The sequence below is a fragment of the Chlorocebus sabaeus genome, chromosome 17 (assembly GCF_047675955.1).
Source record: "Chlorocebus sabaeus isolate Y175 chromosome 17, mChlSab1.0.hap1, whole genome shotgun sequence".
In the NCBI taxonomy this organism is placed as follows: domain Eukaryota; kingdom Metazoa; phylum Chordata; class Mammalia; order Primates; family Cercopithecidae; genus Chlorocebus; species Chlorocebus sabaeus.
In genome coordinates this window covers 18,257,689-18,272,507 of record NC_132920.1, presented here as the reverse complement: position 1 = coordinate 18,272,507, position 14,819 = coordinate 18,257,689, and the positions used below count along the sequence as shown (strand labels likewise).

At 44.5% G+C, this 14,819-nt stretch overlaps 1 protein-coding gene across 2 annotated transcripts in view; it reads left to right on the top strand.

Annotated features, from left to right (window-relative positions):
• The first annotated feature begins 3,944 nt into the window (after window positions 1–3,944).
• Window positions 3,945–14,819, top strand: part of DEK (DEK proto-oncogene) — a 40,058-nt gene continuing 29,183 nt past the window's right edge. Inside the window, exons 1-6 of one of the 2 annotated variants that reach the window (XM_007973590.3) lie at window positions 3,945–4,156; window positions 4,538–4,691; window positions 10,327–10,428; window positions 10,675–10,784; window positions 12,108–12,202; window positions 12,714–12,834. In XM_007973590.3, the coding sequence (XP_007971781.1) occupies window positions 4,547–4,691; window positions 10,327–10,428; window positions 10,675–10,784; window positions 12,108–12,202; window positions 12,714–12,834 (573 nt within the window). In that variant the 5' untranslated portion in view covers window positions 3,945–4,156; window positions 4,538–4,546. The remainder of the gene's footprint in view (window positions 4,157–4,537; window positions 4,692–10,326; window positions 10,429–10,674; window positions 10,785–12,107; window positions 12,203–12,713; window positions 12,835–14,819) is intronic. The other variant, XM_038005742.2, reaches the window with a different exon arrangement.

Here is a 14,819-nt window from a genome sequence, read left to right as displayed (position 1 = left end):
GCAGTGAGCTGAGATCCGGCCACTGCACTCCAGCCTGGGCGACAGAGCGAGACTCCGTCTCAAAAAAAAAAAAAAAAAAAAAAAAAAGCTCAGCCACTCAGGATACCCTGAAGAGCAGCACTCCCTCCAGAGCTCCCCTCGTAGCTGTCTGAAGCTCTGTCAAGCCAGCTTTGCAGTTTGACCTCTTCCTCTGCCAAACCTTGCTTCTTCCCCCTTCCCTTCACAGTTCTTCACCTCTAATAAACACCTGGTGTCCCAAATTCTGTTTCAGCTTCTGCTTACAGAGAACCCAACCTGACCTACCTACTATAGATTGGCTTCAGCTACTGTCCCCTCCTTCTCTTGTATCATCCGTGTTCCCTTCTCCACTAATTCATTCCCATCATCATACAAACATGTGTCTCCTTTCTTCAAAACCAAACTCCCTTTGAACTACTGCTCCTTTGTTCTCCTGTACAGCAACATTCCTGGAAAGAGTGTCTGAATTCATTCTTTGCCTACCTGTCTCTCTGTATTCCCACTCCTGGCACCTTTCGACTCACCACCCCACAGAATAGTCCATGTCACTGATAAAACAACATTGGAATATCCAATGGTCAGTTATCAGTTCTCGTCTTACCTAACCTTTTATGAGCATGTGACTCAGTGGATCACTCTCCTTCAGAAACACCCCTTTGTCACTTGGCTTCTGGGACACAATTTTCATGTAATTCTCTTCCCACTTCACTGGCTACAGTTGCTCTTCTCTTCTCCTTTGCAGGTTCCCCTCTCACTCTTGAACCTCTGAACACCAGAGAGCTCCAAGGTAAGATTTTGAACATCTCATCCCTACCTATGTTCACTATTAGTGATTTCATTCAGTTTCAGGGCTTTAAATACCATCTACATGTTGACAACTGCTACATTTATTTCTTGAGCTAGAGTTTCTTCTGCTGAATGCCAGACTCTCAAATCCAACAGCCACTCCTGAATCTGCATTTTGAATTCTAACTAACATGTCTAAAACAAAACAACTCATTCCCACCTCCTCCACTTTCCCCTCTAAAACCATCCTGCCCACCCCCACCCCCAAGGTCTTTCTCCTCTCAACGAATAGCTACTTTTGTTCTCACAGTTGTTGAACCAAAAACCCCAAGGTCATCATTGACTTCTAGCCGGCTCTCGTGCCCCACATCCAAAACTTTAGAGAATTCTTTGGAATAACCTAGTCAGTCTTCAGAGCTCTCATTTTCTTAGGATCTTTTCAAATGTCATCTTATTAATAAGACGTTGCTTAATTGTTGAATATATAAAACAAAATCCCATCCACCCTACTGGTACTTCCTATCTTCTTTAACTTGCTTTACTGCTATCACTAATCGTCATAGATATATATTCACTTGCTCATTGTCTTGATGGCAGTGGCAGCCTACCTGGAGCAGCAACTGAGGGGATGCCAACTGCAGTGTGGAAGGCGCAGCCAGAGCTGAATACTCCTCAGAGCCAGCAGGGCCCAGGAACACACAAGAGCCCCGTCCCCTATCAAGTTGGCAAGGCAGGAGACCCATGTTCCTGGGCACAGCTGCAGCTGTCTAGCCACAGCTCTGGACCCAGGCATCCCTGCGATCTTGGGGGCCCAGGAAGCCTCTGCCCCTGCAGGCTTAAAAGTACCTGCTCCTGAAGTTGCAGTGAGCCAAGATGACGCCACTGCCTTCCAGCCTGGGTGACAGAGTGAGACCCTGTCTCAAAAGAAAAAAAAAAAAAAAGAATGTGCCTGATGCCAGGTCTCTACCCTCCACCCACTTCCAGGGCCCACTCCAAGGCAGAGCAAAGTTGTGGCCAAGCACGGGCACTGCTGCAACCCAGCTGGGTGTGCATGTGTTCAGGACAGCACTGACATGACCAGCCCCCTGCCGCCTCGGCCCCCTCTGGACTTTGGGCACCGACGGGTGCAAGAAAGAGGCTGGTGGGGCTGAGGGTGGCTCGGCGTGGGCCTGCAGGCACCCCTCGGCACAAACAGCCTGGGCGCCACGGGTGACATGTTGATGCTGGCAGGCAGACACGTTCCTGGGAGGAAAGGGATAGGTCCCTGCCCATCTTCAAGCCAGGGATGGCCTGAAGCCTGGGGGGCCCGGTGGCTAGTTCCAGGCAGAGTCTGCAAGCAGCCCAGAGCGAGAACTTATGGTGCCTTTTCTGGGCCCACCCATGGACCAATCAGCACACGCTCTGGGTCCCTTCTGGGTCCATAAAAACCCCAGACTCGCCGGGTGCGGTGGCTCAAGCCTGTAATCCCAGCACTTTGGGAGGCCAAGACGGGCGGATCACGAGGTCAGGAGATCGAGACCATCCTGGCTAACACGGTGAAACCCCGTCTCTACTAAAAAACACGAAAAAACTAGCCGAGCGAGGTGGCAGGTGCCTGTAGTCCCAGCTACTCGGGAGACTGAGGCAGGAGAATGGCATAAACCCGGGAGGCGGAGCTTGCATTGAGCTGAGATCCGGCCACTGCACTCCAGCCTGGGCGACAGAGAGAGACTCCGTCTCAAAAAAAAAAAAACAACACCCAGACTCAGCCAGAGGTCAGGACTACCAGCTGCAGAAAGGAGTTACCCAGTTTGGTCTCCTCAACTTGTCAGGAGACCTGCCTGCAGAAAGCAGCTGTCCACTACGGGTCTCCTCTCCACTGAGGGCAGGACACTAGTCGGGATGACCCCCCTGCAGAAAGGCGCAACCCACTTCAGGTCTCCTGAGAACTGTTCTGTCACTCGGTGAAGCTCCTGTCCACCTTGCGCACCCTCCAGTTGTTTGCGTGCCTCATTCTTCCTGGACACAGAACCAGAACTCAGGACCTGCCAAATGGTAGGACTGAAAGAGTTGTAACACAAATAGGGCTGAAACACAACCCCCCACTCCCAACCACATTGCAGGCAACAAGAAGAGACGAGCTGTAGAGTTTGGATAGGATTTGAGTGGAATCAATAGTGGGAAAAATGGTATACAATTTGAGGGTAGAAATGACACTATTTGTGTATGTTTTGGAAGGGGAACAAAGGGAAAAGGGAAGATTCAAAGGAAATGTCAAATTTTCGTCCTGCAACCGGGAGTCCTAGCACACTTCACTGATCACATTTCCATTAAGTCCACTGAGTACAAGGACCCTTTGAGTGAGCTAGTGGTTGAAGAGTTGGGAGAAAATAAAGGAAATCACATACAAAAGAAGGCAGCATTGAGCAGGGAAGATACTACTTTGAGTGTCTGCAGTGTTGAATGTGTAAAAAGCATTTGCATAGATGGCCTAGAACTCAGGGAGAACGGTCAGGACTGGCCAAATTACCTCTACTATAGAACAGTGTGTGAGAGAGGAGAGGGGAAGGAATGGGGTGGGAGGGAGCCTTTCCCCTTGTATTTACAGGGGTGTAAATCTATGTGGTTGGCTATGTGAACCTTTAACGTGGCAGGTAGGATCTTTTTCCTTACGGCAGACCTTACAAGCGATAGGGTCCTCAGAAATACAGCAGATTTGGAAATTATCACCCAGCACGATTTCTGGGGCATTGATGAGACGGCTGATTAATACCCCTCCGCCTCGGAGAAACACTGTAGATAGCGACTTCAGGGATCTCTCAACTTCTTTACCGACGCCCGCCGCGCCCCTCCGCGGCCCGGGACTGCTCATCATCTTTTCCGGGAAGCGACGGCGGAGACAATAAACACGCAGGCCCCCTAGCGTCCTTCCGTTCCGCGCTGCCAGGCCGCCTCGCCTGCCGCTCCCGCCCGCCCCGCGGGACACAGCCCGCAAGCACTCCGGGGCCCGAGCGCCGACCGCACGCCAGGCGCAGCCGAGAAGAGCCCCGAGAGCTCATCCCTCCGCCCGCGGCCGAGGCGACCCCTCGCGGTCCCGCCCGCCCGGGCTTCCGTGGAGGCGCCCGGCCACCCCGCCTCCCCCGCCCCGCGCCCGCCAACTCCCAGCTCGCGGCCCTGATTGGTCGCCGCATTCCCGCTCTCCTTCCCGAACCGCCATTTTGAAAATCTTGTTGATTCTGGGGAGCCGAGCGCGCGGCAGCGAGCGTCACGCCAGACAGCGGCCCGCGCGCCTTCTCTTCGGCGTCGGCCGCCGCCGCCTCCCAGAACCTCCTCGTGCCCTCGCGTGCCAGGCCCGTGGCGGCCGGGATCCGCGGTGAGGGCTGCGTCGGGACACCAGAGGCCCGGTCGCCCCTGCCGCGGCCGACGGGGGAGGGACGCGGCCATTTGGACGGCGGCCTGGGGCGGGGGAGGGGACGTGGAGGGCCGGCAGCTCGGGCCGGGCCGGGCCGGGAACAGCGCAGGCCGGGCGGGCGCGCGCGCGCGGGGGCAGCGGGCGCGGTTTCCCGCCTCGGGAATCCCTGGACGGCGGCGGGCGGAGCGGGAGGGAAGCCGCCCCTGGGGACTGAGCGCTACGGGAGGAGGCAACTTTCAGGGCAGGTGTCCCGCGGGAAGGGTCGCATCCTTCAGGGTGGCCGCCGGGTCCTACCCGCGGGAGTAGGGGGACAGAGACGTCCGGGTTTCTCCCCGTACGAAGGTTCACAGCATGTCCTCCTCGGCCCCTGCTGCGGAGGGAGAGGGAACCCCCGCCCAGCCCGCATCCGAGAAAGAACCCGAAATGCCTGGTCCCAGAGAGGAGAGCGAGGAGGAAGAGGACGAGGACGACGACGAGGAGGAAGAGGAGGAAAAAGGTGGGGGGAGTCGCGTCCCAAGTGATGGATTTTTCAGACCGAAGTTTTTTTGTTTTTTTCCCCCAGGAAACAAGTTTTCTTGCTCTTTTCGTGTTTAGAGGCGTAAAGTCGGAGTAATTTTCAGCGAGAACGTGTGCACAATTTATCTGCTTTTGTGCTGAGCGATGGCGTAGAATTGACTTTGTGTATTCCGGTGTTTAAAGTATTTGTTACCGTAGTAGTGATGTATTGGAGTGCAGCCGACTTCTCGCCCGCTCTGAATGTTCGTTAACATTTCATCGTTTGACGGGAAGTTTGTAGGTCTTGGATTTGATTTTTTTTTTTTTAACTCCGTGTGTGCACCTTTGAAGTTGCTAAGTGGATGTTCTAGTTTTGTCCGTTTCATTACACATCTTTTGCCTTTTGAAGTTATTGTAAGGTCTTAGTGCAGTCTGTTAAGACTGAAGTTATTAAGGCAAGACCTGTAAGTATTTGAATACTTAAAAATATTTTTACATTTGCCAAAAAGTTTCCCTCCCTGGCAAACAGCGGTGAAAGCTGTTGCTACTTGAGAAAGTAGTTAAAAAGGAAAAAAGTGAACTCTGAAAGAAAGTTAAATGTGAGCCCAGCACTGTCTCGGTTTCGAACCTGAGTCTGTTTTAAGGGAGGGCGTTATGAACCCTGATTTGACTGGAGGTGTGAAACGGAAACTTCACAGAATGGAGGAGTGTGCCGCGTCAGTGTATCCAGGATGCATGCAGTGTCTGTTTCAGGTGTACCCGCTTCTTGACTGTTTCCAAACATTTAAAAATCCAAGTCGCGTCTCAGCATTCTTTGATATTAGCCTAGTCTGGATTTATTTCGTATAAGTCGCGTCTCTCAGCATTCTTTGATATTAGTCTAGTCTGGGTTTACTTCGTATATGTTTACGACTCAGCCACACTTGGGAAGAGGTTGAAGCTCTCTTCCTAAACCCGAGTTGTTTTTTTTTTAAGCCTCAACCAGCCTGTGGTCACAATCTGGGTTAAGATTACAAGATGTGCCTTTTGTTTGTTTAAAGTGGTATGTGCCCTAAGAAGGGCATTTTTAAGTAAAGCATGGCTTTTTGAGTATAAGTTTTTATATAAATTATTGCTTAATAATGTTATTTTAAAATTATTTTTGATACAACAGCAAAACTGGGTGCACTATCTCACTACTAGCCAAAGAGGCTCTGCACTTTTTCTCCAATTTTTTGTTTGTGTTTTAGTCTTTTTGTGGGGGCAGGGTTGAGATGCCAAAGAAATGGTGAATTTTTTTCATGTCAGGAAAGAATTAGAGAAGTCATGTAAATATACTGTAAATGGCCAACGCAGTAATGCTTGGGGAACAGTTGGTAGTTGAAATAATCCCATGTTTTGTTCTAGACACATTATTTTTTAAAACATGATTTTGTAGAAAGTTTATCCCCTAACAGTTTTATTGTAGCTCTGATTTATTGTTCTTTTTACTAATTTGAGGTGTTTGTGGGACATGTAGGGTTGTGAAAGTTTTTATTCTACTTAACCCTGAATATTTAACTTTAGGATTGAGGCATCATGGAAGCCAGACAGTGAAATACTCTCTGTATTAGGATTTTTTTTTTTTTTTTTTTTTTGCGTTGCTATAAAGAAATACTTGAGGCTGGGTAATTTATGGAGAATAGGTTTAATTGGTTCGTGGTTCTGCAGACGGTACAAGAAGCATGGCGCCAGCATCTGCTTCTGGTGAAAGCCTCAGGAAACTTCCAGTCATAGCAGAAGACAAAGGGGGAGCCGGCATCTCATTTGGAAGTTGGAGCAAGTGGTAGGGGGAGGTGCCACGCTCTTTTAAACAAACAAATCTTGAGAGAACTCACTTATCACCAAGAGTTACCATGCTAAGCCATTCATGAGGGATCTGCCCCCATGATTTAATCACCTTACCAAGCCTCACCTCCAACATTGCAAATCACTTTTCAACATGAAATTTGGAGGGGGCAAACATCCAAAGCATACCATTGCACCCCCAGTCCCCCAAATCTCATGTCTTTCTCACATTTCAAGATTCAGTTATGCCTTCGCAGTAGTCCCCCAAAGTCCAGTCTTGTTTCAGCATTAACTCAAAAGTCCCAAGTCTGTAAGTCCAGAGTTTCATCTGAAGATGAGTTTCTTCCACCTATGAGCCGGTGAGATCAAAAACAAGTTATTTACTCACAGGATACAGTGATGGTACAGGCATTGGGTAAAATTTCCATTCCAAAAGGGAGAAAGGCCAAAAGAAAGGTGCAGTAGGCCCCACACAGTCTGGTTTGGCTTATATTTGGTTTTTGGTTTTCTGTGTGTGTTTGTTTTTTGAAACAGAGTTTTGCTCTCCTTGCCCAGGCTGGAGTGCAATGGCCTGATCTCGGCTCACCGCAACCTCTGTGTCCTGGGTTCAAGCAATTCTACTGCCTGAGCCTCCCTAGTAGCTGGGATTACAGGCATGTGCCACCACGGCTGGCTGATTTTGTATTTTTAATAGAGACAGGGTTTCTCCATGTCGGTCAGGCTGGTCTCAAACTCCCGACCTCGGGTGATCCGCCTGTCTCAGCCTCCCAAAGTGTTAGGACTATAGATGTGAGCCACCATGCCTGGCCTACAAGTCTGAATCCTAGCAGAGCAGTCTTTAAATCTTAAAACTCCCAAATTATCTCCTTTTACTCCATGTCTGGCATCCAGGGCATGCTGGTACAAGGGGTGAGGGGTCCCAAGACCTTGGGCAGCTCAGGATGCAAGCTGCTTGTGGCTCTACCATTCCGGAGTTTGGAGGTGGCAGCCCCTTTCTCACAGCTCCACTAGCCAATAGAGCCTTGGTGGTGAATCTAGGGGTCCACCCCCCCATTTCCTCTCCACGTGGCCCTACTAGAGGTTTTCTTTTTGTTTTTCTTTTGGAGACAAGGTCTCACTTGTCACCCAGACTGGAGTGCAGTAACACTATCTCAGCTCACTGCAAACTCTGCCTTCCAGGCTCAAGCAATCCTCTCACCTCAGCCTGCCCAGTAGCAGGGACCACAGGCGTGTGCCACTGTGCCCGGGTACTTTCTGTATTTTTTGTAGAGGAAGGGTTTTACCATGTTGCCCAGGCTGGTTTCAAACTCCTTAGCTCAAGTGACCTGTCCATCTCTGCCTCCCAAAGGGCCTGGATTGCAGGAATGAGCCACCACGCCTGGCCCTGAGTAGCGGTTTTCTGTGAGAGTTCCACCCCTGCAGCAGGCTTCTGCCTGGACACCCAGGCTTTCTCATACATCCTCTGAAGTCTGTCCTAAAAAGGGGGGTCAGGTTAACCAAAATTGGCAGTGATTTTGGTGGAAAGGGAAGTGAGAGAAATGACTAGTAAAAGATGACTCTTTTAAGTTTCTGTCTTTGGCAGGTGGGTGGATGGTATTAATGTTTTTTGAAAAAAATTCAGAAAGTGAGCAAGTTTGGAGATGATTACGATTTTTCTTTTGAATGTTTTGAGTTTAGGTGCCTATAGGGCATGAATTGGAGCTGTCCAAATGACAGACAGGCATATACTGTTGGTTCTCCGTATCTGTGGGTGCCTCATCTGTGGATTCAGTCAACCACAAATTGGTAAAAATGGATGGTTGCATCTGTACTGAACATGTTCAGATATTTTTATTCTCTAAACAGTACAGTGTAACAACTGTTTACGTATCAGTTACGTTATATTAGTCATTATGAGTAGTCTACAGATGATATAAAGTATATGGGAAGATGTTCATAGGTTATATGTAAATACTATGCCATTTTTTTAAAAAAAAAGTAAGGGACTTGAGCATCCGTGGATTTTGGCATCTGAGGGATGTCCTGGAACCAATCCCTCACGGATACTGAGAGACAATATTAGTTAATATGAATCTCAGATGAAAGTTGTGACTTGGAGATTGACTGGGAAGTCATTAGCTTGTAGTTGGTAATCAGAGACAAGCAAATGGTTTAAATCACTAAGGTGATGAAGTTGAGTGATAGTAGGGGTTGTTTTAGTGTGTTTTGTCTTCATTCTGTACGACATGGCCAGAATATACTTGTTGATAGCCCTTTGTCCTGAAGTATTCTTTCTGTGCAAATCCTTATACTACTAAATCTAAGTTGTCTTTAAAAGCCAGCGCACATGCTTTGTTCCTTTTTCCCTAGTCCCAAAATAATGAGTTCCTCCTCAGTGCACAGCAATTTGTTGGTATTATATCTTTCTTAAGATGTTTTACTATCTTTTATGTTGGTGTATATTTATGTCTCATTTCCTTAGTAGCATCTCTTTCAAAAGATGTGCAGTCTTTATCATCCATTTATCCCCTCTTAGTATTGAATGCAGCTGCACAATACAGACATTAAATAAATGGCAGAACCTCGAGCAATATGTAGTATTCTTTTACCTGACTTTATTTCATTCAAAAAATGATTTTATGTTAGATAAATGGAGCTTAATGTTTTGAATTTTGAAGTATATGCTACCTGTTTTCTAGATTTTTTTTTTTTTTTGAGACAGGGTCTCACTGTGTCGCCCAGGCTGGAGTGCAGTGGCGTGATCTCGGCTCACTGCAAGCTCTGCCTCCTGGGTTCACACCATTCACCCCCCTCAGCCTCCTGAGTAGCTGGGACTACAGGCACCTGCCACCATGCCCAGCTAATTTTTTGTATTTTTTCGTAGAAGGGAGTTTACTGAGTTAGCCAAGATGGTCTCGATCGCCTGACCGAGTTAGCCAGGATGGTCTTGATCTCCTTACCTTGTGATCCGCCCACCTTGGCCTCCCAAAGTGCTGGGATTACAGGCGTGAGCCACTGCGCCCGGTCTTGTTTTTTTCCTTTCTTTTTTTTTTTTTTAATGGAAGTAGGGTCTCAATATGTTGCCCAGGCTGGTCTCAAATTCTTGGGCTCAAGCTATCCTCCTGCTTTGGCTTCCCAAAGTGTTAGCATTATTGGCGTGAGCTGCTGCACCCAGCCATAGATTTTTGTGTGGTTTTTTTTCCCCTTTCTCGACTAAACAATTTAACTTTTTTCAGAGTGATTTATGGCCATCATTATGAATGTTATTCTAAACTACAAAGTAATGCCCTCCCAGTTGATTGCATTAGATGTAAACTTGGAGAGTTTTATCTTATCCAGGTACTTCAGGCTGTTCTGCCTGGAGGTCTTTATTTGTGTTTCTTTTGTCAGTTGACTAAATTATTAGTATTCTCTATATGTCTTTTGAAGTTCATAATCTCTCAGTTCTAAATTTGATTATTTCTGAAGTACAGCAAACTGAATCAGAGTTATTAAATAGAATTATGTCCAAAGATTAAACAGAGCTAGATTTATTTCACAAACGAAGTGACTGGACTGCAATGGCAATAATTTTAGTTGGATAAAAATTAGTCTGCTTTCTAATTTTTTTTTTTTTTAACTGAGTCCCTGTGAGTTTGCCAGGTGAGTAAAATGTTAGTCTGAAAAAATTTTCGTGGTGCTTTATTAACTAATCAAGTGTTGTCATCTTTTATGTTATTTGCTTTCCAAAACCATGCCCAGAGCAAGAATAAAGTGTTAGGTTTTGGGACTTTGTTCTACATGTTTATCTAATAAAGTTAATACAATGTTTAAGCTTTTTGTTAATTAAGAAATACTAAATTAATTTCCAGAAAAGAGTCTCATCGTGGAAGGCAAGAGGGAAAAGAAGAAAGTAGAGAGGCTGACCATGCAAGTCTCTTCCTTACAGAGAGAGCCATTTACAATTGCACAAGGTGAGTTTCTTCTAGCTTTCTTTGATTTTGTGGTGAAAGTGTCTAAATTTGTGAAAATGATGGTTTGTAGCTTAGTATCAGCAGGGTAGTGTTTTATACTTTTGTTATAATTTTATTTAATTTGCTCTGTAAGAGCAAAGTTACATGTAAATTATGCTGTGAAAATAATTCCTATTGAATTAACTTTGTAAAATGTATTAGTAAGCCATGGGTATTTAATTGTGATTTTTTTTTTTTTCCCCCTAGGAAAGGGGCAGAAACTTTGTGAAATTGAGAGGATACATTTTTTTCTAAGTAAGAAGAAAACCGATGAACTTAGAAATCTACACAAACTGCTTTACAACAGGCCAGGCACTGTAAGACTTTTTTACACTTTAAACCTGCTTGTATATTACTTCACAATGGAATCAGTTTCTGTAAATGTTAGTGATCCACTAGTTCAATTTCCACACTTTATGGCTGAGCAGACTGAGATATATATTTATTAAATGATTTATCACAGGAAATATAGCTGAATATTAGCAGTTGGATTATAATATCCAGGGCTCTGTCCTTTTTTTTTTTTTTTTTAAAGACATGGTCTCACTCTGTCACCCAGGCTGGAGTGCAGTGTGCAATACATGACTCACTGCAGCCTCAACCTCCTGGGCTCAAGTGTTCCTCTCACTTAAGCCTTCCAAGTAGCTGGGACCACAGTTGCATGCCACCATATCATGTCTGGCTAATTTTTTTACTTTTTGTAGAGGTGGGGTTTTGCCATGTTGCCCAGGCTGGTCTTGAACTCTGGAGCTCAAGCAGTCCTCCCACCTTGGCCTCCCAAAGTGTTGGGATTACAGGTGTGAGCCAGTATGCCCAGCTCTAGGGCTCTTTATTCTGTAGTAGTTTTTATTCCAAACTGAAATTTCAAATTATGAAATGCAAATTATGATGGTTTTAGTGACCTTTAAATGTATTGAAAGAAATTCATGTTTTTGGATTTTCTGGTCATTCAGAATAAGTGATTTGGTATAATTGTATCGCATTTTTAGCAAATACCTGATAAATTGGATGATAGTTTTTTGCTAAAGGATCATTATACTGTACATACAACTTAGTATTTTATATAATTGAGGAAACTGCTTTAGGTTGTACATGGGCAAAGTAAAGTTGGGTGTTAGAATGCTTGAAGTAGAATAGAATGTCTGACGCATGACATAATTTATTTTCATGTCTGTTAATCTCATTTAATACTTAAACCCAATCTAATTTACATAAGTCCCATAACTAGTAAACAGTATTAACTATAAAGTCCTTGATTTGGAAAAGAAGAATTACTAGTAACTTTATTAGTTATGAAAAGGATATCTTTTTAAGTAGTAACTTTCCACATCCTCTGGTAGTGTCAGATAACTTTTGATTGTGGTAAAAATTCCCCAGTGAAAATTTGTTCAAATCGTTATTTTCAGAGACTTAAGTTTGTAGGATTTTTATAATGTTATTATGTTAGTAACATATATTTTTCAGTTTTGAACAAGAAATGTTGAATGTTGAACCCGTATTGAATTGGTTGACTGTTGAGCCAGTATTGTAAGTTACAGATAGATATGAAAATAAAGATGTTGGCTTTGAATTCTCTTTGAATTTATTCTTGTATACATTACTGGGTAATAAATAGCATTAATAATAAGGAACATTTTCAGGTGTCCTCATTAAAGAAGAATGTGGGTCAGTTCAGTGGCTTTCCGTTTGAAAAAGGAAGTGTCCAGTATAAAAAGAAGGAAGAAATGTTGAAAAAGTGAGTTATTTTTATAAATACTATATTTTAATCAATGTGCTTTAAGTTTATTTTTTAATGTTAAAAAAATCACATTCGGGCCAGGCACAGTGGCTCACATCTGTAATCCCAGCTCTTTGGGAGGCTGAGGCGGGCGTATCACCTGAGGTCGGGAGTGGCGACCAGCCTGACCAACATGGAGAAACCCCGTCTCTACTAAAAACACAAAATTAGCTGGGCGTGGTGGCACATGCCTGGAATCCCAGCTACTTGGGAGGCTGAGGCAGGAGAATCGCTTGAACCTGGGAGGCAGAGGCTGCGGTGAGCCGAGATTGGGCCATTGCACTCCAGCCTGGGCAACAAGAGCGAAACTCTGTCTCCAAAAAAAAGAAAGAAAGATTCAGAGAAGCATTGGCCACTTTTTAAAATGTATGTAAGTCAGCTAATTTGGTTGGCTTTCCCTTTATATTGTGGAGAACATTTGTAAGCTTTCCTATATTAACACCTTGGTTTCTTCCATTTTCTGTTTCAGATTTAGAAATGCCATGTTAAAGAGCATCTGTGAGGTTCTTGATTTGGAGAGATCAGGTGTAAATAGTGAACTAGTGAAGAGGATCTTGAATTTCTTAATGCATCCAAAGCCTTCTGGCAAAGTGAGGATCAATTTTTACTTTTTTCATAAGAAATCAGTTATTCATAGCCTCTTTTTTTATACGAACAAAAATTGATTAATAACAGCATTGCTGTCAGTATTCATTAATATCTACATTCAAAGAATATAACTTCTGTTGATGTATCTGCAATAATTTCCTGATAGAAATAATACAGATGCCATAGGGATGTGTTGCTTCAGAAAATCAGATACAAGGGATATAAGGTTAAGAATAGTGAATTAATGTCAGAAGGGACAGAAAGTACTAGTAGTCAGGGTTAGGTATCTAGAAGATACTGGAAGAATGAATAGAAGTTGGGCTGAGGGTGAGGTGCAAGGCTGGAGGAAAGGGGTGCAATCTATAATCAAGTGAAGACAAAATGGGGAGTATATTAGAACTGGATGTTTTCCTGGATCCTGGAATGAATTATTTAAAAGTGACATTTAAAAGCTCTTACAAGTTTCCTGTATTGGGTTTCCAGAATCCGCAGCAGGGCCCAGGAGCCGGAGAGGGAAGTAAAATGGCCTTATAGTTTTCTCACTCTTCCTAAAAGCTAGTCGGTTTGCCCTAATTATTTAATGGTAACAAACGACATAGGTGACTTAAAATGTCTGTTGAAGTGTTATATGACCTTGTATTTTTAGTGTGATTTAGGTCTGTCAGCAAATGTTTTTCTATTCTTCCCGATCTTGACAGGAAAGGAGGTGTGAAGAGAGCGAGCAGGTCTAGGAGTTCAGGGGAATGCCATCTCGGATGGGAGAGGGCATTAAAGAATCAAAACCAGAAAATAGCTCTGGGACTTTGTTTTGGTCTGCCCTTGGTCCTTATTACCATTAGCTGCACGAGGACAGATAGAGAGCACTTAAGGTGTTAACTTTGGTTATACAACTACAAACACAAGGTGTATGATGATTTTTGGTGTTTTAAATTGGCTTATTGAAAGACGACAAAATACTTTTTTTTTTTTTCTAACTTTTACTGTAGCTATACTTGTACTTTTTAAGGATTTAGTGTGAGGCAAGGTGATCACTATTTCCTCAGAAGCAGTTACTAAGTTGTTATGACGGATATTTTTATATTTATCTTTTTCTCAGTGGTTTTCCAATTTATTGGTTTCAGGATACTATTACTCTCTTAAAAAATTAGTGAGGACCCCAAGAGCTTTTTTTTAAATATGGGTTATTTTGATCTTCACTGTATTTGACATTAGAACTGAAAATTTTTATTTTAAAATGTTAAAAATAGTATTTTTTATGAAAAATAACTTTTCAAAAGAATTGAAGAGTGGCATTATTTTATGTTTTTGTACATCCGTTTAATATCTGGCTTAAGAGAAAACAGCTTAATTACCATTTGCTTCTGTATTCAGTCTTTTTTTATTGTTGTTTTGAGACAGATTCTCACTCTGTTGCCCAGGCTAGAGTACAGTGGCACAATCTCTGCTCACTGCAACCTCTGTCTCCCGGGTTCAAGCAGTTCTTCTGCCTCAGTCTCTACAGTAGCTGGGATTATAGGCATGTGCCACCATACCTGGCTAATTTTTGTATTTTTAATAGAGATAGAGTTTTGCCATGTTGGCCAGGCTGGTCAGGCTGAACTCCTGACCTCAGGTGATCCACCCGCCTCGGCCTCCCAAAGTGCTGGGATTAGAGGCGTGAGCTCCCGCGCCTAGCCACATTCAGTCTTTTGCAGTGTATTGTTTTGCTTCAAATTTATGAAGGACCTGATGGAGTAACTTATGCCTGTAATCCCTGCCCTTTGGGAGGCCAAGGCAGGTGGATCACTTGAGCTCAGGAGTTCAAGACCAGCCTGGGTGACAGAGTGAGACTGTCTCACGAAGAAATTAGCCAGGCGCTGAGGCACACTCCTGTAGTCCCAGCCACTTGGGAGGCTGCGGTGGAAGCCTAAACTCAGGAGGTCAGTGCTGCAGTGAGCTATATTCATGCCACTGCATTCCATCCTAGGTGACAGAATGAAATCCTGTC